This window comes from Lupinus angustifolius, chromosome LG20, assembly GCF_001865875.1.
Source record: "Lupinus angustifolius cultivar Tanjil chromosome LG20, LupAngTanjil_v1.0, whole genome shotgun sequence".
Lineage (NCBI taxonomy): Eukaryota > Viridiplantae > Streptophyta > Magnoliopsida > Fabales > Fabaceae > Lupinus > Lupinus angustifolius.
The window spans coordinates 1,955,731-1,978,742 of record NC_032028.1 but is presented as its reverse complement, the minus strand read 5'-3'; the positions used below and the strand labels follow the sequence as shown (position 1 = coordinate 1,978,742).

The window sequence follows — 23,012 nt, the reverse complement described above, 5'->3', positions numbered from 1 at the left end:
CGAGTTTTATAATACATATAACCATATATTTATAAATTAATTTTTTAATTAAACTTAAATATATGTATATATATATATATATATTATAGTTTATTATCATTATTTTAAGAATATATATATTATAAACGTTATTATTATTTCATAATAAATTACACTTGATTATAATTATAAATTTATAACATAAATATCTTATTATTAATGTAATAATCATTTTTACATACTAGTTACTATAAAGTATATATATATATATATATAATTATAATTAAAAATCGGTTGGATACTCGCAAATACCTGCTCTCCTTATGAGTACTCACAAATATTGTGAGTTTGGAAACGGGAAAATACTACTCGCACCCACCCGATCTCTTATCATCCCTAACTCGAACTCAATACAATTTTTTAACTGAATTGAAGTTTATGAATTATTTGATTCTTTATGTCAGCTAAGATTATTTTTTTGGTTTTTAAATATAACATACAAAATTTCTCATATTGCTTAAGATATTAAAGTGTGGACACATAAAATGGTTTTGATAGATCTATCACATTTTATCAATAATCATAACATGATGTTATGCACATGAATTATATTTGTTATTCTAAAAAATGTGCACTCTAAGTTTATTTGATATGATTTATGATAAAAACATATTTAAGTTAAAATTTAATAATTATATATTCTTCTAATCAATTAGAGTAAATAATATATGAAATGACATATTTTTTTGAGAAAGGAAATTTATTCCCATACATGTAGCTTGCACAATATATGCAGTGATACTAAAATCATATACTATTGTGGTTTTTCTAACGAGAAAAATATGTATATACTGATAGTGTAAGAGTTTTTTACACTGTCACTCTATTATCTATAACTCATTTTCAATTATGTTTGATTTTTCACGAAAAGTAATCCAAATGAAGAATTGATACATTAATTGTGCATAATTCTTTACACTGTTAGTGCATCAAGTATTATTGATCTTATGAGTTGAAATATACTTAGCTTAACTATAATTTATTCATTCTGACAAACTCAATTTTTAATTAAAGTTTAAATTATTTAGTTTATGACAGTTTAAATTATTTACTACTATGAAGCACAGATACAGATACGTGTATCGGATACGATACGTATTCGATACGTTGACACACATTTTTTCTAAAATGTAGGATACGATACGTTTATGAATATGTGTATAAATTAATAAAAAATACATAAAATATGATAAAATTATAAGTGTAAATCTTCTTCCTCTCTCCTACCCTCTTTCTTTTCTTCTCTGTTGATAAATAAAGGTAAACCATTTGTTTATCTTCTCTATTAATACTCACACATCCTCTTCTCTTTATAAACATACTAAGTGAAAAGAAACTAAGAAGTAAGAAACGTAAGCCTTTTTCTGTTTGCTCTTCACAACATACCTATGACGGTAGAGACAGTAACACTAAGCACCGGTCGGCGACGTTATGGATCGGAAAGTACCAGCTATTCGAGAGTCAATGTGGTGTGATGGTAAGTTGGTATGATGTGACCTTTAAATAAGTGAGTGTTTATTGAAAACAAATCTATCTTATCATTAAAACGAATCTATATATCCTATATTTTATTGAAAACGATCCGATACGTGTCTTGATATTTATTTTTATTTTTGGATACTCTAAGGACACGTATCCTTCGCGAATCTGAGCATCGGTGTCGGATACGTGTCAGACAACAACACGCGAGGGTATTTGGCGAATCTGTGCTTCATATATTTACTATCATCCCTAATGATAACAATGTGTCCAACACTTACCAAATGTTATTTACATGAATTCTAACTTTTCACAGCTATTAAATGTACATGTTATTGGTGTTAATAAGTGGTAACCTAAAATTTAGATTGCGGAATTAATATTACTTATTTTTTCTTTTGTAAGTTTAGTCATGTATTTTTTACTCAAATCAACGAAATCATTATACTTTCCTCAAAAATTTCAACCATATCCTCAATCGTATATTCTATGCCACTTCATGTAATATAAGTTATAATTAATTGAAAAAATATATTAAAATTAAAAATTTAATTATTAATCATAAAAATTCCTTCACTTTATTCCATCATTATTTCTTCCAATTTTTACATTAACAGTAAGAAGAATATAATTGATAAATAAATAATATTATTTTAAAATTTGAGAATAATAATTAAATACAAATTTTTTCCATGAAAAAGGCACACTGAAGTGAGTCAACGAAGCCTCTGATTCTATCCATTTCCATGGCTCCTTTTACAGCGGAACTTGCATCCACCTTCTTCGCTTTCTCTTCCAGAACTCTTTCCCCTCTTCTATTCTCAACAACAACAAGAACAAGGATAACATGTCATTCCAAATTTCTAACCTACTCTTCTTCTAGGTTATTCCTTTCAAACCCTACCAAATCAGTTGCCGCTCGCCGCTTCACCGTTTCTGCAACCACCACTGCTCCGCCACAAACCGATGACGGCTCAGATTCTTTTTCCACGGTTATTCCTCCAGATAATCGTATTCCCGCTACTATCATCACCGGCTTTCTCGGTTCTGGCAAGGTATTCCATATTCGCGTTCTTTTGTTTCTTCTGTTTTTTCGATTATTTTCAATTTTGAACTAATTTAGAGGTGTTATGTTGTGTAATTGAACAGACAACACTGCTGAACCATATTTTGACTGCCGAACATGGAAAGAAAATTGCCGTTATTGAGAACGAGGTATATATATATGTGTGTGTGTGTGTGCGTTGTGATTTTCACTATTTTTTCTGTGTTCATTACATGGCTGTGTTAAGATTGTTACAGTTAATGTGTTTCTTTTTGCATTGTTGTAGTTCGGTGAGGTTGACATAGATGGTTCTCTAGTTGCCTCGAAATCCACTGGTGCTGAAGATATTATGATGTTGAACAATGGCTGCCTTTGCTGCACTGTCAGGGGTGATCTTGTCAGAATGATTTCTGAATTAGTTACTAAGAAGAAAGGGAAGTTTGACCATATTGTTATAGAGACTACAGGTAAGGAAGCTGAGTTTGCCCGAGGACTAGTTTATGTATTTAATTGCTGTTATACTTTTCATGTATAGCATAATTTTAAGTCTTTTCATGATTTGTTTGTATGTCTACAGGTTTGGCGAATCCAGCACCAATAATCCAGACATTTTATGCAGAGGAGTCTATTTTCAACGAAGTCAAGTTGGATGGCGTTGTCACTTTGGTTGATGCTAAACATGCCACTCTTCATCTTGATGAGGTTAAGCCAAAGGGTGTGGTCAATGAGGCAGTGGAGCAGATTGCATATGCTGACCGTATTATTGTAAACAAGGTCATGACTCCCGACTTAATTACTCTTGTTGGAGAATGTACATAGTTATACATTAATGTTGTAAAACTCAAAACATTCAGATTATTTACAAAAAGAGCCTGTCAAATTTGATTCAATAACTATCTATCTAACTATTAGATAGTGTAGTTTTACTGTGGCATGGTTGACCTTGTCTGACCGTACACTCAATATGGAATTATTCCCAAAGTTCTACTTTCTACATGCTAGTTTATGTAGTGAATACTTTCTCTATGCCATAGATAGTAGGGCTAATACTCCTATCTACCTTGCACCAGACCGACCTTGTTGGTGAATCAGACATTACTTCTTTGGTACAGCGGATAAAGGTTAGTGTCTCTCCTTCATGGCATATCGAAATGTTTATTTAATTTTAAATTATTAACATTATTTTGAGCACCCAATTAATGTTCATGGGATCTGTAATTCAGAAAATAAACAGCCTGGCCAATTTAAAGCGGACAGAGTTCGGAAAAGTCAACTTGGATTATGTTCTTGGCATTGGGGGCTTTGATTTGGAGAGGTAGCTATTTTGGTCTTGTCTCCTAGTTTCTGGGTTCGAATTGTGAAGAGAATATTTTGCTTCTGTTGGTCTCCGCATGTGGAGTTCATTTTTAATCTCACGGTTCCTACAAGTTTGTACCTTGTTTAATTTATAGTCTTTTATCAATGGTTTGTCAATGAACATGATATATGATAGAGCATCATGCTATTGTTTGATCCATGTATCTGACCCAAGTCACCCAACTTAGTGGGACTAAGGTGTGGTTATTGTTATTGTTGTTTTGTAGTTAACCATTAATATTTATTTGTTTCTTACATTATCTACTATTTGTAGACATATTTCTTTAGGGTCTATTTGCGAGTTGAGTTTTGGAGGAGAAGGAAGGGAAAGAGAAGGCTTGAGAACCATGAAGTACACTAGTCAGATGACTTCGAATTCTTCCATTTTCCTTCCCCCTCCAAAATTGAACTCGTAAACAGACCATTAGGAAATCCTGATAATAGTTATTTTCCTTAATGGCGACAATGTTCTAAGTACTCTCATTCCCATCCTTGTCTGTTGCTTCAGTGCCCTTTGATTGGTAATCTTAGGTGGATATATGGGCATTCCTGCTTCAATTTTAATCTTGTTATCTTCCAGCTGTCCAAGCCTGCTTATATGATTTGTGTCTGTTTTCTTGATCTTTTGCAAGGATTGAGAGTGCCGTTAATGATGAAGGTGTAGATGAAGATCATGAGCATAGCCATGATCACAACCACGAGCACCATGACCATGATCACCACCACCATCACCATGATGATTCACATGACCACAAGCATGGTACCTATTAATTTGCTTTGAAACTTTGAATGATAACTGTTTACATGACATGTTATTCTTGTTTGTGGCATTAAGGACATTACAATGGCTCCCATGTGTTGGGTCTCACCAATGGAATGCAACTGATTTAGTTTTACATAAGATGTTGCTTCTCAGATCAATGTTTTATAAGATTTAAAGGATATGATTGTAAAATGTTATTTTCCGAAGTAACTGCCATGAAGTGATAGAATAATTTTTTTATATGCAGAGCATCACCATGCGCATACTCACGATCCTGGTGTTACATCTGTCAGCATAGTTTGCGAAGGAAATTTAGACCTTGAGAAGGTTAGCACTTGTGATAGTGTACTTATGCATAAGGCCCTGTGTATCTCCTTTCCATTTAGATGCATTTGCTGTGCCTTTATTCCATATTTTTATGTAAGAAGTCAATTCTGGCATTTGCCTAAAACTATAATTTGTTAACCTTTTCAGGCTAACATGTGGCTTGGTACCTTGTTGCTGGATCGTAGTGAAGACATTTATAGGATGAAGGGACTTCTTTCTATTAACGGGATGGATGAGAGATTTGTCTTTCAGGTCAATTTGAAAATTTGAATTCCTTTACCGAGATGAGATTGCCATACAGATCATGAATTTCCTCTAAAATTTTATCTTTTGTGCTATTTTCTCCTTTAAAATGCATTTATGCCATATGCACTCTACTCTCTTAAGTGGCTCCGTCACTTAAGAATATCCAAAGCCTTCCTTGAAAAAAAAGAATATCCAAATCCGTTCGCTCTACCTCATCTCATTCCCCCCTCTCCCCTCACCATCTTTCCTTTACTGTTATCATTTACTATGTTTCAGTTTCACTGAATTAAGCATATATTTTTCTGTAACAGGGGGTTCATGACATATTTCAAGGTTCACCTGAAAGGTTGTGGGGAGCAGATGAATCAAGGACAAACAAAATTGTTTTCATAGGGAAAAACTTGGATGCTCAGGAATTGGAGAAGGGATTCAAGGCCTGTTTACTTTGAGACTAATAACTTCTATATATACAATGTGCTATAGGTCTATGACGCATGGCCATTTAAGATATGAGTGTTTCATATACCATGTAGAAGACTTTGGACTTGCTTATCATATATAGTGGAACTCAATGCCATTTTTTGGTAAGAGTTGCTTTTTGGAGATTTGAACTTGTGTTATTGTGGCAAAGGTTGTTTACCACCTTTATAGGGTGCTGGATTTTTTCCTTTCATTTTTGGTCGTATAAGTCAATTACTCATTTATCTTTTTAATGTTGATCAATTCCAATCTGTTAAATTTACATTGGAATAAATCAAATCGGAAATCTGCATTTTTTTTCTCCTCTTAAATTAAAAGGCCCTAAAATGATCAAGCCATTGAAATACCATGTTATATTTCTTGTACATCCACAACTTTGGATTTTACGTCATAAAAACTTCGGATTTTATATCACTGTGAGCTATACAAATGTTATCAGATGTACAAACACCAGCTCCTAGGAAAGGAATTAAAGATATAAAGGGAAAATTTGTTTAATCTAGAATGATGTAAATATATAGGCTTGAAGCTTGATACAAACGTTGTCAAATTTTCCAACATACACACATTAAAACAACACAATGTAAAACCCAAATGAGAAACACACTAGACACTGACATTGCTTACTACTTATTCAGTGAGGTAGACATTGAAATGTAGGATGGTGTCTGCTCCATCTGTGGTGTGTTGATCTTCCTTCAGAAGGGTCTCAAGTGCAGCATATCCCTTTGCATTCTCATACTTACCAGTCCCACCAATGACAGCAACCTCAGATTCATGTGACACAGTCCTATGAACCCCAAACAAGCTTATGGTATCTTCCACAACATGATCATGATGCTCATCATTACCAGCACCATGCAGCAACACTGTCAACACAACGCTTTGGCTGCTACCATCCAATGAGCTAGCTAAGTAGAACCCTTGTGCTCTTCCAACCTCTGCAGAACCTAGCTCTTGCCCTTCAGTTAACTGGTCATCGATCACTGTTACCGATCCAAACATGAGTCTTTGTATCGTAAACCCTGATGGAAGGTTACCTGCTGATACAAATGGTTGGTTGTTTCCACCTGTGACAACATTGCTGGTGCCTCTATTTTGGAACACAGTTGAAGATTGAGAGCCACTAAGTCCTACAAGGTTTGGTAGGTTGCTATTGGTGATGATGCCATTGAGTTTGGGGTTCACAAGTGGGATTCCTCCAGTGATTGGGAAGAGGTTGTTGTTAAGCTTGGAAAATGGTAGGCCTGTGACATCTGTGTTTGCTACTATTCCTGCAACCACTCTTGCTGAAGGATGTGATCCTCCAAGGATGTCATGCATGAAGAAGGATAGTGATGGCTCCTTTGCCACTATTGGTGTTTCATCAGGGGTAGCAGTGGCGGGGACTTCAGCTTCTGGTTGTGGTTGCTGTGGAACTATAGCAGGTGCAGTGATACCAGATGGGGCTATTGGCTCTGGTTGTGGGACTGGTGGGTCAACAACATTGGCTACTTCATCATTTGAGGAGTCAGTATCTGTGTCTATTGGTGTTTGATCACTTGTTAAAGTGGTGGTAGGGGCTATCTGGGGTGTTGTAACAGGAACTGTTGTTGTTGTTGTTGTTGTGACTGAAGGATTGGTTGCTGCTCCTGGTAGTGGTAGATTATTGTCAATGGCTTGTGGTTCTTGTGGCTCCACTTCATCTAGGATCCTGGCAGAGTTGGCAATCAAGAAGGTTGTGGTTAGGAACAAGAAGCAGAAAATGGCTTTGACAGTGCCAGCATTGAGGAGGAAAACATTGGCCATTTTATGCAGAGGAAACCTGGTTTTTTCTCGATTGGAGAGGAGATTGAGTTGTTCATGAAGTAGATTGTGGCTGTGTGTGTATATATATAGAAAGATAACTAATCTTCAACAAGTGGAGCTGATACTATGGAGTGGTTGGAAATGTTCTCTTACTTCACTGTACTAGGTTGTGGTTTGGTTGAAACAAATCTTCAGTTAGTATTGGCAGTTTGGCACCAACAGAACTTGAGTATTTGATTCAATGGATTTGATATTTGACATCAGAGGTACTTGCATTGAGGAGGAAAATATTATTAATGTTTCAAATATATGAGCACATTTCACAGATAGTGAGTTAGTTATCTTCTATGCTTTGTTATCATGATTAGGTTGTGCAGGATGGAACAACCTCACCCAATACATGTCATTTAAAAAACTAACTATAAATTAAATATTGACCTCAGTATACACTATACATGATAAACTGCCAAAAAAATCAAGTAGTTAGAGATGAAAATGATGGAATAAAAATGCCAAACTTGTCAAGCAAAACTGCATAGGATGCAGCAGAAATGCTTACTTTTAAGAGTATAAGATTAAGGAATGAGAAAAGGATATATATATATATATATATATACACTCAGAGTATAAGATTTTTTACACTATTATTGTATTATCTATTATTCATTTTCAATCACTATTGACTTTTCAAAATAAGTAATTCAAATGAACGGTGAAAAATATACTAATTGTATATACATCTTTATACAATCGTGCATAATTTAACACTATTAAGAATATGGGTTGACTCCTATATTTTAGTTTATATGCATTGAAGATTGAAATCCATATTTATAGTAAAGAATTACGTTATGTGCATAGTCTACTGAGGCAATGGCTTAAGGCCTCCAATATTTATTCATTACTAATAATGATCTAAAAAAATCAATTGATCAAATTTTTTTTGTCTTGAATAAAACGTAATGGTTTCAATACTATTATTTGATTATTTATTTTGGTCCAATATCATATTTTCAAGACTACTAAATAAGGCTAATTGTTTTAAAATAATATTACAATCAGGGCCTTCTCATTTCTGAAAGCATGATTTATGTTATAAAAATAACTATGGGCTCTTTTACCACAAAAGAAATGGTTATCAGCTTATTGCCTTATTCTAATCAAAATATAAAAAACTTATTAGATAAAGTTAATTATGATAATATAATTTTTAAAAATTTATTCCAAAAAGTATGACAGGTAAATTTAAAATAACATTTTTTTATTAGTGAAAAAGATATATGCATCGATAATTGTAAAAGGTTATATACTGTTACTATATTATTTACTATCTATTTTCAATCAATATTGAATGTTTCAATAAAATTAATACAAATAAATAATAGATAATATATTTATCGTGTATAAATCTTTATTATATTTCATTAGTCTATCTTATTGCATTCTAAACTAATTGAAAATTGACATATATTTAAAAAAGTAAAATTATAAGATAAAAAGAAAATATTTTTATATTATTTAGAATGATTTGATTAGATTGGGGATGAAAATCCTACTTCAATATTTTGTTATAAACCCCATTGGGGTTTATAATATAGATATATATGATATATGATTATATCTTTCACTCACTCACTCCGAATTCTGAACCCCAACGTTCCTCTTTTGTTTTCTCTGTTCAGTGAATGTTAAATTGAAAAAACACTGAACTAACTTATCTAAAACCCTAACCCTAAATCACACCATGTATCTCTACAATCTCACTCTCCAGCAACCCACCGGCATCGTCTGCGCCATCAACGGCAGCTTCTCCGGCGGCAAGTCCCAAGAAATCGTCGTCGCCAGAGGTAAAGTTCTCGATCTCCTCCGCCCCGATGACAACGGTCGCATCCAAACCATTCTCTCCGTCGAAATCTTCGGTTCCATTAGGTCCTTAGCTCAATTCCGTCTCACCGGTGCTCAGAAGGATTACATCGTTGTCGGTTCAGATTCCGGTCGCATCGTAATTCTTGATTACAATAAGGAGAAGAACGTATTCGATAAAATTCACCAAGAAACTTTTGGTAAATCTGGTTCCCGCCGCATCGTTCCGGGTCAGTTCATAGCTATAGATCCAAAGGGTAGGGCTGTTATGATTGGCGCTTGTGAAAAACAGAAACTTGTTTATGTTTTGAATAGGGATACTGCTGCTAGGTTAACTATTTCTTCGCCTTTAGAAGCTCATAAGTCTCATACATTAGTGTACTCAATTTGTGGGGTTGATTGTGGTTTTGAGAATCCTATTTTTGCTGCTATTGAGTTGGATTACTCTGAGGCTGATTTGGATTCCACTGGTCAGGCCGCATCCGAAGCTCAGAAGCATTTGACGTTTTATGAGCTTGATTTAGGGTTGAACCATGTGTCGAGGAAGTGGTCTGAACAGGTTGATAATGGTGCCAATTTGCTTGTCACTGTTCCTGGTGGTGGCGATGGGCCGAGTGGAGTGCTTGTTTGTGCTGAGAATTTTGTGATTTATAAGAATCAGGGACACCAGGAAGTTAGGGCTGTGATTCCTCGGCGTGCTGATTTGCCTAGTGAGCGTGGTGTTCTTATTGTCTCGGCAGCTATGCATAAGTTGAAGTCCATGTTTTTCTTCCTCTTGCAGACCGAGTATGGAGATATTTTTAAGGTTACCTTGGAGCATGATGGTGACCGTGTCTCGGAGTTGAAGATTAAGTATTTTGATACTATTCCTGTTACAGCTTCAATGTGTGTGCTCAAGTCGGGCTTCTTGTTTGCAGCCTCGGAGTTTGGCAATCATGCTCTGTATCAGTTTAAGGCGATCGGGGATGATGACGATGTGGAGGTGTCATCAGCTACATTGGAGGAAACTCAGGATGGTTTTAAGCCGGTCTATTTCAGGCCGAGAAAACTGAAAAATCTTGTCAGGATTGACCAGGTTGATAGTCTAATGCCAATAATGGATATGAAGGTCAGTAATCTCTTTGAAGAGGAAACCCCCCAGATTTTTACTCTCTGTGGCCGTGGTCCTCGTTCATCCTTGAGGATCCTGAGAACTGGTTTAGCAGTTAGTGAGATGGCAGTATCAAGGCTTCCTGGTATACCTAGTGCTGTTTGGACTGTGAAGAAGAATGTTATCGATGAGTTTGATGCATATATTGTTGTGTCATTCACAAATGCTACGCTTGTGCTTTCCATTGGTGAGACAGTTGAAGAAGTTAGTGACAGTGGATTTCTTGACACCACACCCTCCCTTGCTGTATCCTTGATAGGTGATGATTCTCTCATGCAGGTTCACCCTAATGGTATTAGACACATTAGGGAGGATGGGCGTATTAATGAGTGGAGAACTCCTGGAAAGAGGACAATTGCCAAAGTTGGATATAATAGACTTCAGGTTGTTATTGCACTGAGTGGAGGGGAGCTTATATATTTTGAAGTGGATGTTACTGGTCAGTTGATGGAGGTTGAAAAGCATGAAATGTCTGGAGACGTTGCTTGTTTGGACATTGCTCCAGTACCCGAAGGCAGACAAAGATCCCGTTTTCTGGCAGTAGGCTCATATGACAAGACTATCCGAATCTTATCACTGGATCCTGATGATTGTATGCAGGCTCTTAGTGTTCAAAGTGTTTCTTCAGCTCCAGAATCTCTTCTTTTTCTTGAGGTTCAAGCTTCTGTTGGCGGCGAGGATGGTGCAGATCACCCTGCTAGCCTTTTCTTGAATGCTGGTTTGCAGAATGGTGTCTTGTTTAGAACGGTGGTGGATATGGTTACAGGTCAGCTTTCTGATTCTCGTTCCCGATTCTTAGGATTGAGAGCCCCAAAGTTGTTTCCTATTATTGTAAGAGGCAAGCGTGCCATGCTTTGCTTGTCAAGTCGACCATGGCTTGGTTATATTCACCAGGGACATTTCCTATTAACACCTCTTTCATATGAAACCCTTGAATATGCGGCTTCATTTTCGTCTGACCAATGTGTGGAAGGTGTAGTTGCTGTTGCTGGTGAGGCATTGAGGATTTTTACCATTGAAAGATTGGGAGAAACATTTAATGAGACTGTAATTCCATTAAGATATACACCAAGAAAGTTTGTGCTGCATCCCAAACGGAAGCTTTTGGTGATAGTTGAGAGTGATCAAGGAGCATTAACTGCAGAGGAGCGTGAATCTGCAAGAAAAGAGTGTTTTGAGGCTACTCAGGCAGGGGAAAATGGGACTGGAAGTGACCCAATGGAGAATGGTGGCGAGGATGAGGATAAAGATGATGCACTCTCTGATGAACATTATGGTGACCCAAAAACTGAATCGGATAAATGGGTTTCCTGCATTAGAGTTCTTGATCCAAGGACAGGAAACACAACATGTCTTCTGGAGCTTCAGGAGAATGAAGCTGCATTCAGTGTATGCACAGTAAATTTCCATGATAAGGAATATGGAACCCTGTTAGCTGTTGGCACAGCAAAGGGACTGCAATTTTTGCCCAGAAGGACTTTAACTGCTGGATATATTCATATATATAGGTTTGTAGAGGATGGAAGATCTCTTGAACTTCTTCACAAAACTCAGGTTGAAGGTGTCCCTCTTGCTCTATGTCAGTTTCAAGGAAGATTACTTGCAGGAATAGGACCTGTGCTCAGGCTATATGATTTAGGAAAAAGACGACTGTTAAGGAAATGTGAAAATAAGCTATTCCCCAACACAATTGTCTCTATTCATGCGTATCGTGATCGTATTTATGTAGGCGACATGCAAGAGGTATGTTTCTATTTCATTCTATATCTATTGAACATCTCATATTTGAGTTAAGAATTATTGCAACATTTTTTCACCATGGCATCTATATTTGGCTGCTGGCATTAGAGATCACATTGTCTTAAGACAGTAACTTGTCTGTGTCCAGAAATTTTTACTGTTAATTATACTGCTGTGGCTTTGGTTTGAAACCTTTAGGAGGAATTCTTATATCTTTGAAGCTGGGAGGACTTCAACTTTCTGTAGTCAATTAATTTTTGTCTGAATTTTGAAGAAAATAGACAGCATACTCATTTTCTGATTCTATGTTTTGTTGCCCTCCATATTCTGTTTCAGTAAATAATTTTGTTTAACTATTTATGTACTTTGTCTCCAGTCTTTCCATTACTGCAAGTATAGGCGGGATGAAAACCAGCTTTACATTTTTGCGGATGATTGTGTTCCAAGATGGCTTACTGCATCATACCACATAGATTTTGACACCATGGCAGGTGCAGACAAGTTTGGGAATGTCTATTTTGTGCGCTTGCCACAGGATGTTTCAGATGAAATAGAAGAAGATCCAACTGGTGGGAGGATCAAGTGGGAGCAGGGAAAGCTGAACGGAGCTCCCAATAAGGTGGAAGAAATTGTACAATTTCATGTTGGTGATCTGATCACGTCTTTGCAAAAGGCATCTCTTATACCAGGTGGTGGAGAGTGCATTTTATATGGAACAACTATGGGAAGTATTGGGGCATTGCATGCTTTTACGTCACGGGATGATGTTGATTTCTTCTCTCATTTGGAGATGCATTTGAGGCAGGATCATCCACCTTTGTGTGGAAGAGACCACATGGCTTATAGATCTGCTTATTTCCCTGTTAAGGTATACCAAATTAATATTATGCTGTTTGCTCTTTCTTTTAAATAAATTACGTAACAGTCTTTGTTTGCCATTCATACTCAATAAGAACATAATGCCTATTACATTTACATGGTTGTTCCTGACAGTGGCTTTTATCTTCTGCCCTTGATAAAAATTTCTTGGTCCCATCAAACTGTTGTATTTATTCATTGAGTGTTTTTAATACATCGCATTGAGTTTTGACAAGTTTCTGAGATGCCTGTCACAATGGTGTAGGATGTGATTGATGGAGATCTATGTGAGCAATACCCAACATTGCCAATGGATTTGCAGCGAAAAATTGCTGATGAATTGGACAGAACCCCTGGAGAAATACTGAAGAAACTTGAGGAAGTACGAAACAAAATTATTTGAGAGATGATCTTCAGAAAGGTGCGCTCCCCTATTTCTGTTTATCTTGTTTTGTCTGTCCAAAGTGCTATTGTGATTAGTAAGACTGTAGGTTGTGCATAAAGATGCAATTATATATCTGGCCAATAGAACTACATTAACTAATCTAACATAGAAATGGATGATGTGTATAAATAAGGGAAATGTTAATATTTTAAGGTCTGATATTCAGGTAAGTTGCGTAACAGAGAAGTCAAATAGCTGGTTTTTTCCTTTTCAGAAAGGTTTGGGTCTTTCTAACTATTCTGGGGGTAGTTGAGAAGAAATAGAAGCCACAACTTTGATTTTGCCTCTACGGCTTTACTATGGTGCTCACCATGGGCACAACATCAATATTTTGTTTATACTGACCACAGTTAATTATTTATATCATCTTTACTATGTTTGTAGTTGCTTTAGTGTTTATAGAGAATCCATGTTTCATGAAAATGGTTTATAGTGTGATTTGTTAACGTTTTCAGGTCCCAGCGGTAATAGATCATTTGCACTTGTAGTGAGGTCACTAACTAAGCGTAGAAAGTTTGTTCTTCCATTTCTTGCAGAAGGGAGGAGTAGAAAGTGGATGTTTGTACTCTGTATTTTTTGAATGAAATCTAAGTTGGCAATCAATGTTGTAATTATTGGTAATTGAATTTTATCACGCTGATTGTGGATGTGATAGTAGCAATGCCTTTTCATATTACGGAGTTTTAATTTTTCAAAATTTCTTGATAGTTCTGGAAAAGAGGTATCTGTTTTCACGTATCATCAACCCTGTGCAAGATATGTTTTTTTGGGGGAAATACCACATTTTATTGATTGTGCTACAGTAAAACTATTCATGATTGGGGTTTTCTATTGAATTTGTTCTAATTGTCTCTTCCATCTATGGTAATATGATTGAGGATGAGACTATGAGTTGTTGATACCAGTGTTATTAAAACCGTACTGGTTATCAAACCGGTCAGGTTATTAGTACAGTGGTTCAGTAATTAAACCGTATGTCGGTTAAACCGGACATACCTACTTATATTTGTTTATATATAACCTATAACAAAAAAAATCCAAATAGGTAGATAGTCAAATTTATAATCCATATTTATAATCTACTCAAAATTCATATAAATAAACAACGTTAAGTCTTTAACAAATTCAAAGTCTAAATTAAAAAACATATATCAATCCAAAAATATCACTTAACAACCGCAAAATATAAATAAATGACATAAGTTCACAACTCACTCTACAGAACAAATAAATTTGGAGTTTTAACATTTAACACCAATAAGTCAAAGTTGTCTCATGAATGTTATACTTTTCTACCAAATCCTATCTTGAGATAGTATTCCAAGATTACACAAATGTCACGTTATGAACCAAAATGTGTAATCTAAGTATGTCTTGGAAGTATGTGTCTTCAAGTGTTGAAGAATGGTTGGAAAAGTGGGTCACATTGTAATGAATTTTTAAGTTTTTAAGTTATTTTTTTTAAAAAAGATGTGTATAAACCAGCCGGTTTAGTAAAATACCGGCCGGTTCACCGATTTTGACCGGTTTTTGACCGATTTTGATCGATTTTGACCGGTTTTGATACTTGGCCGGTTCAACATCTGTACCGTATCGGTTAGGGGCTTAGTTCACCGGTTTTCCGGTTGAACCGGCCAGTACGATACGGTTTTTATAACTAGGCTTTTATGATTCATATTAATTTTCTGCTTACACTCCCTTTTTTAACAATTGCAATACTAACAGATTTAAGTATTAAAATGATACCATAGAGAGGTTCAGTTCTCTTACATTTGCTTAACTAATGCAATTACCATAATTCCAACAAGATATGGAAGACAAAATTGAACCAAAGCAAGAGTAAGTTTATAAAACAACTTCAACTTCAGAATAGCTTGTAAATGTTCAAACAGGCTCCAAAAGTGAGAATTTTGTCTTGAAATTATACCTTTAGAACTTGTAGCCTTAAACAACAAATTTTTTTATTCAAACATTTCTATTCACAGATTATTACTACATAATATGGCACACTAGCCCTTATGCCAAAATATAAACCAAAAGATTAGCAATCCTGTTTACAGCCATTTACAAAATCTCCCTTTTGTTCTTCATGTTCTTCTCTCTCTATTCTTGTATTTCCATATTGAGATTTCTCCTCTAACCAATTAATAATATCTGAGAATACAATGTTCAAGTTTTCTAGTGGCTCTCCATACAACAGACCATGCCACATTCCAGGGTACATCTTTATTGTCTTGTCTAAGCTGGATGCTACATCATATAGTTCATTGCTAACTGATTTATCTGTCACCTTGTCTTCTTCACCATGTAGAACCAAAAATGGTAGTGAAATCTAATCAAAGTGGAACCAATTTTGTATTAAACTCATTAAGTGTCATCAACTTTAAAGGTTTTAGCATTGAAGTGATTGTTACAAATTTAACAAACCTCATGTAGTCTTTGCTCAATTTCTGTACTAACCCTCACAAGTTCATAGGCTGTTTTCAAACGAGGCTTTCCTTTATAGCAATATGGGTTAGCTCTAATCTACAATATAGGAATAATAACATTATCATATATTAACTTAAATTTAAATTAGCAATTAAGAGTTTCTATAAAATTTAGTGGAAACCTGTTCTCTGACTTGAGGTACTTTGAAAGCTAGATCAATGACATCTAGTGTTGGGACTATTCTCCATGTAGGAACCACTTTGCAGAGTGCACTCAATATACTAAACATCATTGTATTTGGTTTCATATCATCTGCAATCTGCACAATATTTCATTACTATAATTTGAGATTGCTTTTATTTGAATGCAAGAAAGTCAACAATTGTAAATGTGAGGCATACTTTAAATTTATTAAGGAAAATATATTGTTATTTTTGTGTGAAGGAATAAGGTTGTTAACAAATTCCTTAGGAACATTATTCATTAGAAAATAATGCCTAAGATACTAATAAATGTTGAACTTGCTTTTCCAACATAAACTTACTCATATTTTTTAAATAACATTCTTAGAAAACTTATAAATAAAACTCTAAAGAATAATACTTTTATAAATGCAGCTAATCAGAAAAAACAACTGCAGAATTATAACATTGATATTTATGTCATTTTCTGAAGACAAGGTTTTCTACATGTGCTGTAATATGGGATAACTATTGCAACGATTAAAATTGGGCAAAACATATATAATAACTATTGGAAGGATGATGCAATATACTGAACCTTGTGAAAAAATTTAGATGCACAAATATTAAACTCATTTATTTAAGAGTAAATACTCATTTTAGTCCATCATATTTTTCGAACTTACCAGTTTAGTCTTTCAAAAAAGACCTAAAATGATCAACAAAAAGTTCAAATGTAGGTTAAATTAATTCTTTTAACATGTTTTACGACACTTAATAGAAATTAATTTGATCCCAAAAAAGACTACTTTAGGTCTTTTCTTTTTTGAAGGACTAAATGGTAAAGACGAAAAATATGAGGAACTAAAATGAGTATTTAATCTTTATTTATCTGTTTAAGAGCATGCAAAAGAAAGGCAACCTTACACATGGGTGCAACTAAAATTGCCCCATCCCAATATTCTGGCATTTTCCTATGCAATAAGAGAGCCACAGCTCCACCCATTGATTCCCCTAACAAGTATCTCATCCTTTTCTTGTTCTCAACCTTTTCTGCAATTTTTCCATATTAAAAATAAATATCACTAAATGATTTTTTTTATATCAAACACTCGTCAAATAATGTGTTACATCATGGGTTTGAAAATGTGTTCAAAACCAAATAATGAATTGTCATAATAATGACATAAAGAGAGGTGAAAAATAAGAGAAACTAACCACAAATGGTGGTGAAATAGTTGGAACAATCGTTGATGACATCATCAAAGTTATTGACAAAACCTTGAAGACCATCTGATTTTCCATGACCTTCATAGTCCAAACCATATACTGCAAAACCTGCTTTTGCTAGCCTTGTTGCTGTACCTAAATCACATTTAGCCTATGATATAATATAATATGTACCAATGTTTTAAATTGCAGTTATATTTAGAAACATTTTGTATTTCTTACAATTGTAGACTAAATGCGACTCCAATTGCAAGAGCAATGCAGTTACATAGACTATCAAAATCATAATATTGTAATATCAATTATGGTCGGTCCGAGACGAACCATTTTTAAAACCATGATATGTTATATATATATATATATATACAAGTTTAGGAGAAGATGCAAATTAATTACTGTTCAGGGTGATGCTGCATTCTATGGCATAGCCATGGCAGATGAACACTAAAGCTTTTGGAGCTTCATTCTGTGGAAGCCATCGACTTGCCAAAAGCTGCATGCCTCGAGAATTCAGAGTGGATTCCTACAATAGTATTCACATGATTTTTCATTTATTAATAAGGACATTAAGATCCTAGATATTAAGTTTTTTTCTCTTATCTTTGAATATGAATAAGCAAAAGTCCCATAGAGCATGATATATATTCTTATTGATTATACTATACCTCTTCATATTTGACCTCAGTTTCATTTGCCTGCAAACAAAAAAAAACAAGAAGAAAACTAAGTACATAGTATAGGATTAAGAGATAGGATAATTTAAGAGAGAGTGAGGGAGAAACCATAGTGAAGAATTGTTGATATTGCTCAGAAATTTTTGCAGGGTTTACTTTTTTCTTGTTCTATTAGCATAAGAAAATCTGATTTATATAGAGAAAGTCTTTGGATGAGTGTGAAGATATTAGTGAATGAAAGTTAGGAAATCAAGGAAGTGTGGGATAAGAATGACACAACTTTTCTCTATTTATAGAGTACAATGACATAAATGAAATTGAATGAAACAAATTAACAATCTTTCTCCTAATAAGGTATTAACAAATTGACAGAATGTCACACTTTATTGCTTTCAACATATTACGTATTATTTTCCAATGTATTACTTATCTGTTTCTATCCTAATCAACTTGAAAGAGACCATGCTATGGATTATTTGCTAGTTATTAAGAATTTGTTTAATTTTCCTAAATATATTAATGGTGTTTAACAAAATAACAATAATTCAAGAGTTGTTGAATTGATGAATGGAAATGATAAAGAAGGTTGCATATATTTTACATCATTATGAGTTTAATTCGATTATTAAGTGAGGATATCTTGACATGATCTCACCCTTTTTTCTAAATGCTACCTTCCTTTGGTTTAGTGGACTTCTTTTTATGTGATTATTAAATACAAGTGTACTTTGAGAGAACTACCCTCTTGAGATTTTTTTACTGTTATTTTTAAAGTTCAAAATAGTATAAATTATTTTTATTATCAATTGTACAATTACTATCGTGGAGAGAAAAAATAATTGTTCAAAAAAGTTATTAAAAAAAGTTACCAAATGTCCAATGATACCACATATTATTTTGGTGCATAAATTTGGCAATTGGCACATGTTCTGTTCACACCAGACAACAAATAGAAACATATATAGAAGTTTACATTTCAAAGATATCAGCCATATTTATGTGAAAATAAATATGTTTTCCATGCATTAAATATGTTTTGTACACTTTCTTTGAAAAGGGCACGTTGTAACGAGAGAACACAACTTTTTAAAAAGGTAGCAATAAATTTAAAATGATGTGTTTCTAGTTTTTGTTCCCATGTGAATTTGCTCCATTAGAAAATAAATTATAAAACTGTAAATTCGGTTCATGTGAGATTGGGGAGTTTATAATTTGATTTGCATTATATTTGAGATAAAATAAAGTCATTATATCTGGAAAAATAATTTTATATACAGTTTAATTTATATTTATAGTGTAATTATATGAAATGTAAATAATTAATATATGCATATTGGTTCAGTTTTCTAAATTTAAAATTATTATCGATTTTACTATAATATCTACAAAATCAATCTAAGATGATACAAGAAGAAATCATTTTTATTGGTTTTTTCATATTTTCTTAGGTTTATTTGTGATCGTGTTTAGAATTGATCGAGACATAAATATGGCTGCTATGAAAATGTGGTCATTTAGTCAAATTGTATAAAAACTTTGATACTTATAAAGTGCTAGAAAAATTTGTAAACTGTCTAATTTATTTATATATGATGTCCTATTTTTTTAATAGTATTAAATCTATGCATTTGACGGTGTAAAGATGTATACATAGTCACTATATCATCTATCATTTATTTAAATGTTGGATAATATAGTGACAGTATAAATAACTCTTACACTGTCAGTATTTACATCATTTTCTCTTTTTTAAAGTGACAATAATGAAACATTTACCCAACAATAATAACACTCTTTTTTGTGTTTATTCAGGAGGGATAGCACCATTGACCAAGAGGACTAGTAGACCCTATTGTTATAATTCTCATATCTATCATATATAAAATATCTTTAATTTATAAAATAAATTGGGTCCAAATATAGAATTCTGATGTAAAAAATAACTGGGCCTCTTTCGAAGTTTGGGCTATTTCTTAATTAGGCCTATTTACTCGGGTAGGAGTACAATAGCCCAACTCAAAACCCAAATGTTCCAAACGTAAAAAAACATTCTTATATATAACGAAAACCCAACATTTCAATTCGGAGCTTGTCACTAGGGTTTGTAACGAAGAGAGGCCGCAGAAGCTCGTGAATTCAGCAATGGGTATTCTCCATAACAACCCTTCTCTCAATTCTCTTATTTTCCCATTTTATAATTTCAGTTATTGATTTGAATTTTGATGTGTGAAGCGAGGATCAAGGTTTACGAGTTGAGGCAGAAGACAAAAGCTGAGTTGTTGAATCAGCTCAAGGATCTAAAAACCGAGCTTTCTTTGCTCCGTGTTGCTAAGGTCACTGGTGGAGCCCCCAACAAGCTCTCCAAGATGTAAAAATCATATCTTTACCCATTTATTTTGATGGGTCTGTTCTTTTTGCCTACTATGTGTTTGTGATTATGACTTTGATTTATTTATTTTTGTGCGATGCAGCAAAGTGGTGAGGTTGAATATTGCACAGGTTTTGACCGTGATTTCACAGAAGCAGAAATCTGCATTGAGGGAAGCTTATAAGAACAAGAAGTACTTGCCTCTTGATCTGCGCCCAAAGAAGACCAGGGCTATTCGCAGAAGGCTCACCAAGCATCAGGTTATAAAATATCGCCATTGTGTTTCATTCAGTATTCAATTGATTATTTTGAGTTTTTGACCTTGTGGTGATGTGTAAATAAGTGTGTTTAGGTCCAATATTGTTTTTTATTCTCTTCATATTCTAACATGAATATATTATCTTTTAAAAATTAATATTAGCTTAAATTAGTAGATTAACCTCTATCTAATTATTGTGATATTTTCTCTTATAATGATATAAAGAATGTAGAATATGGTTATGATTGTTTGAAAGTATCAGTGAATTGTTCAATCTGGATATGTTTGTGATTAGGCTTGACATTGACAAGGTTTTTTGAAGTGTTGGCGCTTTTACTCCATGCTCTGCTGATTTTCATACATTAGTGGTCTGTCTTTTTTAAGAAAATTATTGGAATCTATATACATGGAAATACTATAACATTGTTCTGTTTTTATGTGTTAAGGATGTTAGGCATATCTTTTATTTTCACCTTTGCTATTTTACCTTGTAATAGATTATTCTCTGATTGATGTGAGCTTGTGATGCATTGTAGTTTCTTAAATGTTAGCTTTAGTTGTTTGTGAGTGAGGACTAGTAGTTGTACCATGTTTAGCTGCTCATAAGATTTCTTCTTGTTAATGCAGCAATCATTGAAGACCGAGCGTGAGAAGAAGAGAGAAATATATTTTCCATTGAGGAAGTTTGCTATCAAGGTGTAAGAATAGTGCAATCTTGTTTATTGATGGAAACTTATCATAGTTGAAGAGTTATGATACATTCCAACTTGGTGTTATTGGTTGCTTTAAATTTCATGATTTCAGACCTGTGGATCTCTCTTTAAGCTACTAGGGTTTTATTTTTTTGGAGTGATAGTCTATGTGGATTTCAATGCATTAAAAAAATTTCTTTTCATTTATTCACATTTTTATATTTTAATTTTTAGTAAATGTTGTGAAGACATGAACTTATCTGTTGCTAGTTACTCGAAGCTCATAACCCTGTGTGAAAAATCTAACTTCGGGGGCAAAATTCTGTCTAGTACTTTGATGTGTTGGATCTTGAATTACTAGGTATTGTAGAAAGAAACATTGTATGACCAGCTTTTCTAAAATGCTTAAAGTGGGGTGATAGTTCGTAAATCTTCTCTCTTCCTCCAAAGTTTTGTCTTCTTATTCATCCCTTGCACTTTTCACCCCAAAACAAACGTTCAACCAAAATCCCAAATGGAAGCTAGCATTGAACAATATTTAATCCTTTATTACCATATGGGACTTGGTCAAAAAAATAAGCAAGGAGATTTTCTCCAATGTGAGACATTGCACGTAGCAATGAAATTCTTAGTAAGCAAAAATTGACTCATCAAAGAAGTATGTGTGTCAGATATTGTCATGTTGGATTTAGACTCAATATTTTACTGTCATGGTAGAAAGAATGAAGGGACATTTATATAGTACACAGAATAGGCAATGCTATTTGAACTTATTTATGTCACTACATCTAAACTCTTCAGCTGTTTTTATTTGATTTTGAGTTCTTCGTGATATCCCCTGCTGAATAAATGAAAAATTGGTCTAATCGATTATGGTCACGCGTGAAAGAAGCCTTTTGAACAGTAGTTAGATTATAACTTCAATTAAATCCTTTCATCAATTGTTGGTTCAAGTGGTACATGTTTGATTCCCTTAAGCAAAGTTTCGGGTTCGAGTCTTGTAAATGAAAAAAATATCTGCTAGGAGAGTTAGTCCACATATCTATGGATGTTTCCAGTTCGGACATGATTGTTTCCAATGTAGGGATACTGGTGGGTAACCAAAAATTAAACTCCTTTCAATATTAATAAATGCAAAACTTCAATAGAAATAGCCTTTGGTACATTCGCTTTACTTAAGCTTAAAAAGTGAATCCACATTGTACCCACGAAAGTGTAAATTTCACTTGTTAACACTTCTATATTATACTCATGAAGTTGAATGTAGTGTAGATGTCCTCTCGTGATTTTCCTGACATCGTTTCTACAATATATTCATATTGGCAAAACTCAACAAGAGAAATTAGTCAAATGATCAACAATGTCGATAAAGCTTTACTTCGTTGTAACAAAAAAAAGCTTAGGTTCGTGACTCAATTGAGAAATTACACACCGAAAATAAAAATCCCAAAGGAAGAAAATCGAAGAATAAAGTTGAACATGCACATTCGGGGTTGGTGGGGAATAAGAGGTTAAGGGTATTTTGATAAAAAACATTATCTTAAAATTTGATCTAAGACACGGTAATAGGCTAAACTAACTTTAAGTTTGAAACAAGT

At 34.0% G+C, this 23,012-nt stretch overlaps 5 protein-coding genes across 5 annotated transcripts; 3 read left to right on the top strand and 2 right to left on the bottom strand.

Moving 5' to 3' along the window:
- On the top strand, positions 2,217 to 5,937 carry LOC109336478 (COBW domain-containing protein 1-like). The gene is made up of 10 exons (XM_019573093.1): positions 2,217 to 2,573; positions 2,668 to 2,733; positions 2,850 to 3,030; positions 3,141 to 3,337; positions 3,634 to 3,684; positions 3,787 to 3,878; positions 4,552 to 4,679; positions 4,930 to 5,009; positions 5,157 to 5,261; positions 5,567 to 5,937. Exons 1-10 carry the CDS (start codon positions 2,265 to 2,267, stop codon positions 5,702 to 5,704), a joined length of 1,347 nt encoding a protein of 448 aa, XP_019428638.1. The 5' UTR covers positions 2,217 to 2,264; the 3' UTR covers positions 5,705 to 5,937.
- On the bottom strand, positions 6,205 to 7,565 carry LOC109335225 (dirigent protein 24-like). The gene has a single exon (XM_019571340.1). It carries the CDS (start codon positions 7,521 to 7,523, stop codon positions 6,366 to 6,368), a length of 1,158 nt encoding a protein of 385 aa, XP_019426885.1. The 5' UTR covers positions 7,524 to 7,565; the 3' UTR covers positions 6,205 to 6,365.
- Positions 9,153 to 14,264, top strand: LOC109336066 (splicing factor 3B subunit 3-like). Its single transcript, XM_019572423.1, has 4 exons — positions 9,153 to 12,279; positions 12,653 to 13,144; positions 13,400 to 13,555; positions 14,035 to 14,264. The coding sequence occupies exons 1-3, from the start codon at positions 9,268 to 9,270 to the stop codon at positions 13,535 to 13,537; spliced, it is 3,642 nt and encodes a 1,213-aa protein (XP_019427968.1). The 5' UTR covers positions 9,153 to 9,267; the 3' UTR covers positions 13,538 to 13,555; positions 14,035 to 14,264.
- On the bottom strand, positions 15,599 to 18,383 carry LOC109335665 (caffeoylshikimate esterase-like). Its single transcript, XM_019571822.1, has 8 exons — positions 18,204 to 18,383; positions 18,087 to 18,116; positions 17,818 to 17,944; positions 17,410 to 17,556; positions 17,114 to 17,244; positions 16,191 to 16,328; positions 16,007 to 16,105; positions 15,599 to 15,911 (listed from the first exon to the last, which is right to left on the bottom strand). The coding sequence occupies exons 1-8, from the start codon at positions 18,204 to 18,206 to the stop codon at positions 15,621 to 15,623; spliced, it is 966 nt and encodes a 321-aa protein (XP_019427367.1). The 5' UTR covers positions 18,207 to 18,383; the 3' UTR covers positions 15,599 to 15,620.
- LOC109335078 (60S ribosomal protein L35-like) lies at positions 20,166 to 21,546 on the top strand. Its single transcript, XM_019571137.1, has 4 exons — positions 20,166 to 20,241; positions 20,328 to 20,463; positions 20,567 to 20,723; positions 21,350 to 21,546. The coding sequence occupies exons 1-4, from the start codon at positions 20,238 to 20,240 to the stop codon at positions 21,422 to 21,424; spliced, it is 372 nt and encodes a 123-aa protein (XP_019426682.1). The 5' UTR covers positions 20,166 to 20,237; the 3' UTR covers positions 21,425 to 21,546.

Excerpts from the sequence above, each read along its gene's own strand:
- LOC109336478 (XM_019573093.1), top strand. The coding sequence starts at position 2,265 with ATGGCTCCTTTTACAGCGGAACTTGCATCCACCTTCTTCGCTTTCTCT. Across the intron at positions 3,338-3,633 it reads ACCGTATTATTGTAAACAAG|ACCGACCTTGTTGGTGAATC; the intron begins GTCATGACTCCC and ends ACCTTGCACCAG. Across the intron at positions 5,262-5,566 it reads ATGAGAGATTTGTCTTTCAG|GGGGTTCATGACATATTTCA; the intron begins GTCAATTTGAAA and ends TTTCTGTAACAG.
- LOC109335225 (XM_019571340.1), bottom strand. The coding sequence starts at position 7,523 with ATGGCCAATGTTTTCCTCCTCAATGCTGGCACTGTCAAAGCCATTTTC.
- LOC109336066 (XM_019572423.1), top strand. The coding sequence starts at position 9,268 with ATGTATCTCTACAATCTCACTCTCCAGCAACCCACCGGCATCGTCTGC. Across the intron at positions 12,280-12,652 it reads ATGTAGGCGACATGCAAGAG|TCTTTCCATTACTGCAAGTA; the intron begins GTATGTTTCTAT and ends CTTTGTCTCCAG. Across the intron at positions 13,145-13,399 it reads CTGCTTATTTCCCTGTTAAG|GATGTGATTGATGGAGATCT; the intron begins GTATACCAAATT and ends ACAATGGTGTAG.
- LOC109335665 (XM_019571822.1), bottom strand. Across the intron at positions 17,557-17,817 it reads ATGCAGCATCACCCTGAACA|GTACAGCAACAAGGCTAGCA; the intron begins GTAATTAATTTG and ends AATGTGATTTAG. Across the intron at positions 16,106-16,190 it reads TACCTCAAGTCAGAGAACAG|ATTAGAGCTAACCCATATTG; the intron begins GTTTCCACTAAA and ends CCTATATTGTAG.
- LOC109335078 (XM_019571137.1), top strand. Across the intron at positions 20,464-20,566 it reads CCCAACAAGCTCTCCAAGAT|CAAAGTGGTGAGGTTGAATA; the intron begins GTAAAAATCATA and ends TGTGCGATGCAG. Across the intron at positions 20,724-21,349 it reads GAAGGCTCACCAAGCATCAG|CAATCATTGAAGACCGAGCG; the intron begins GTTATAAAATAT and ends TTGTTAATGCAG.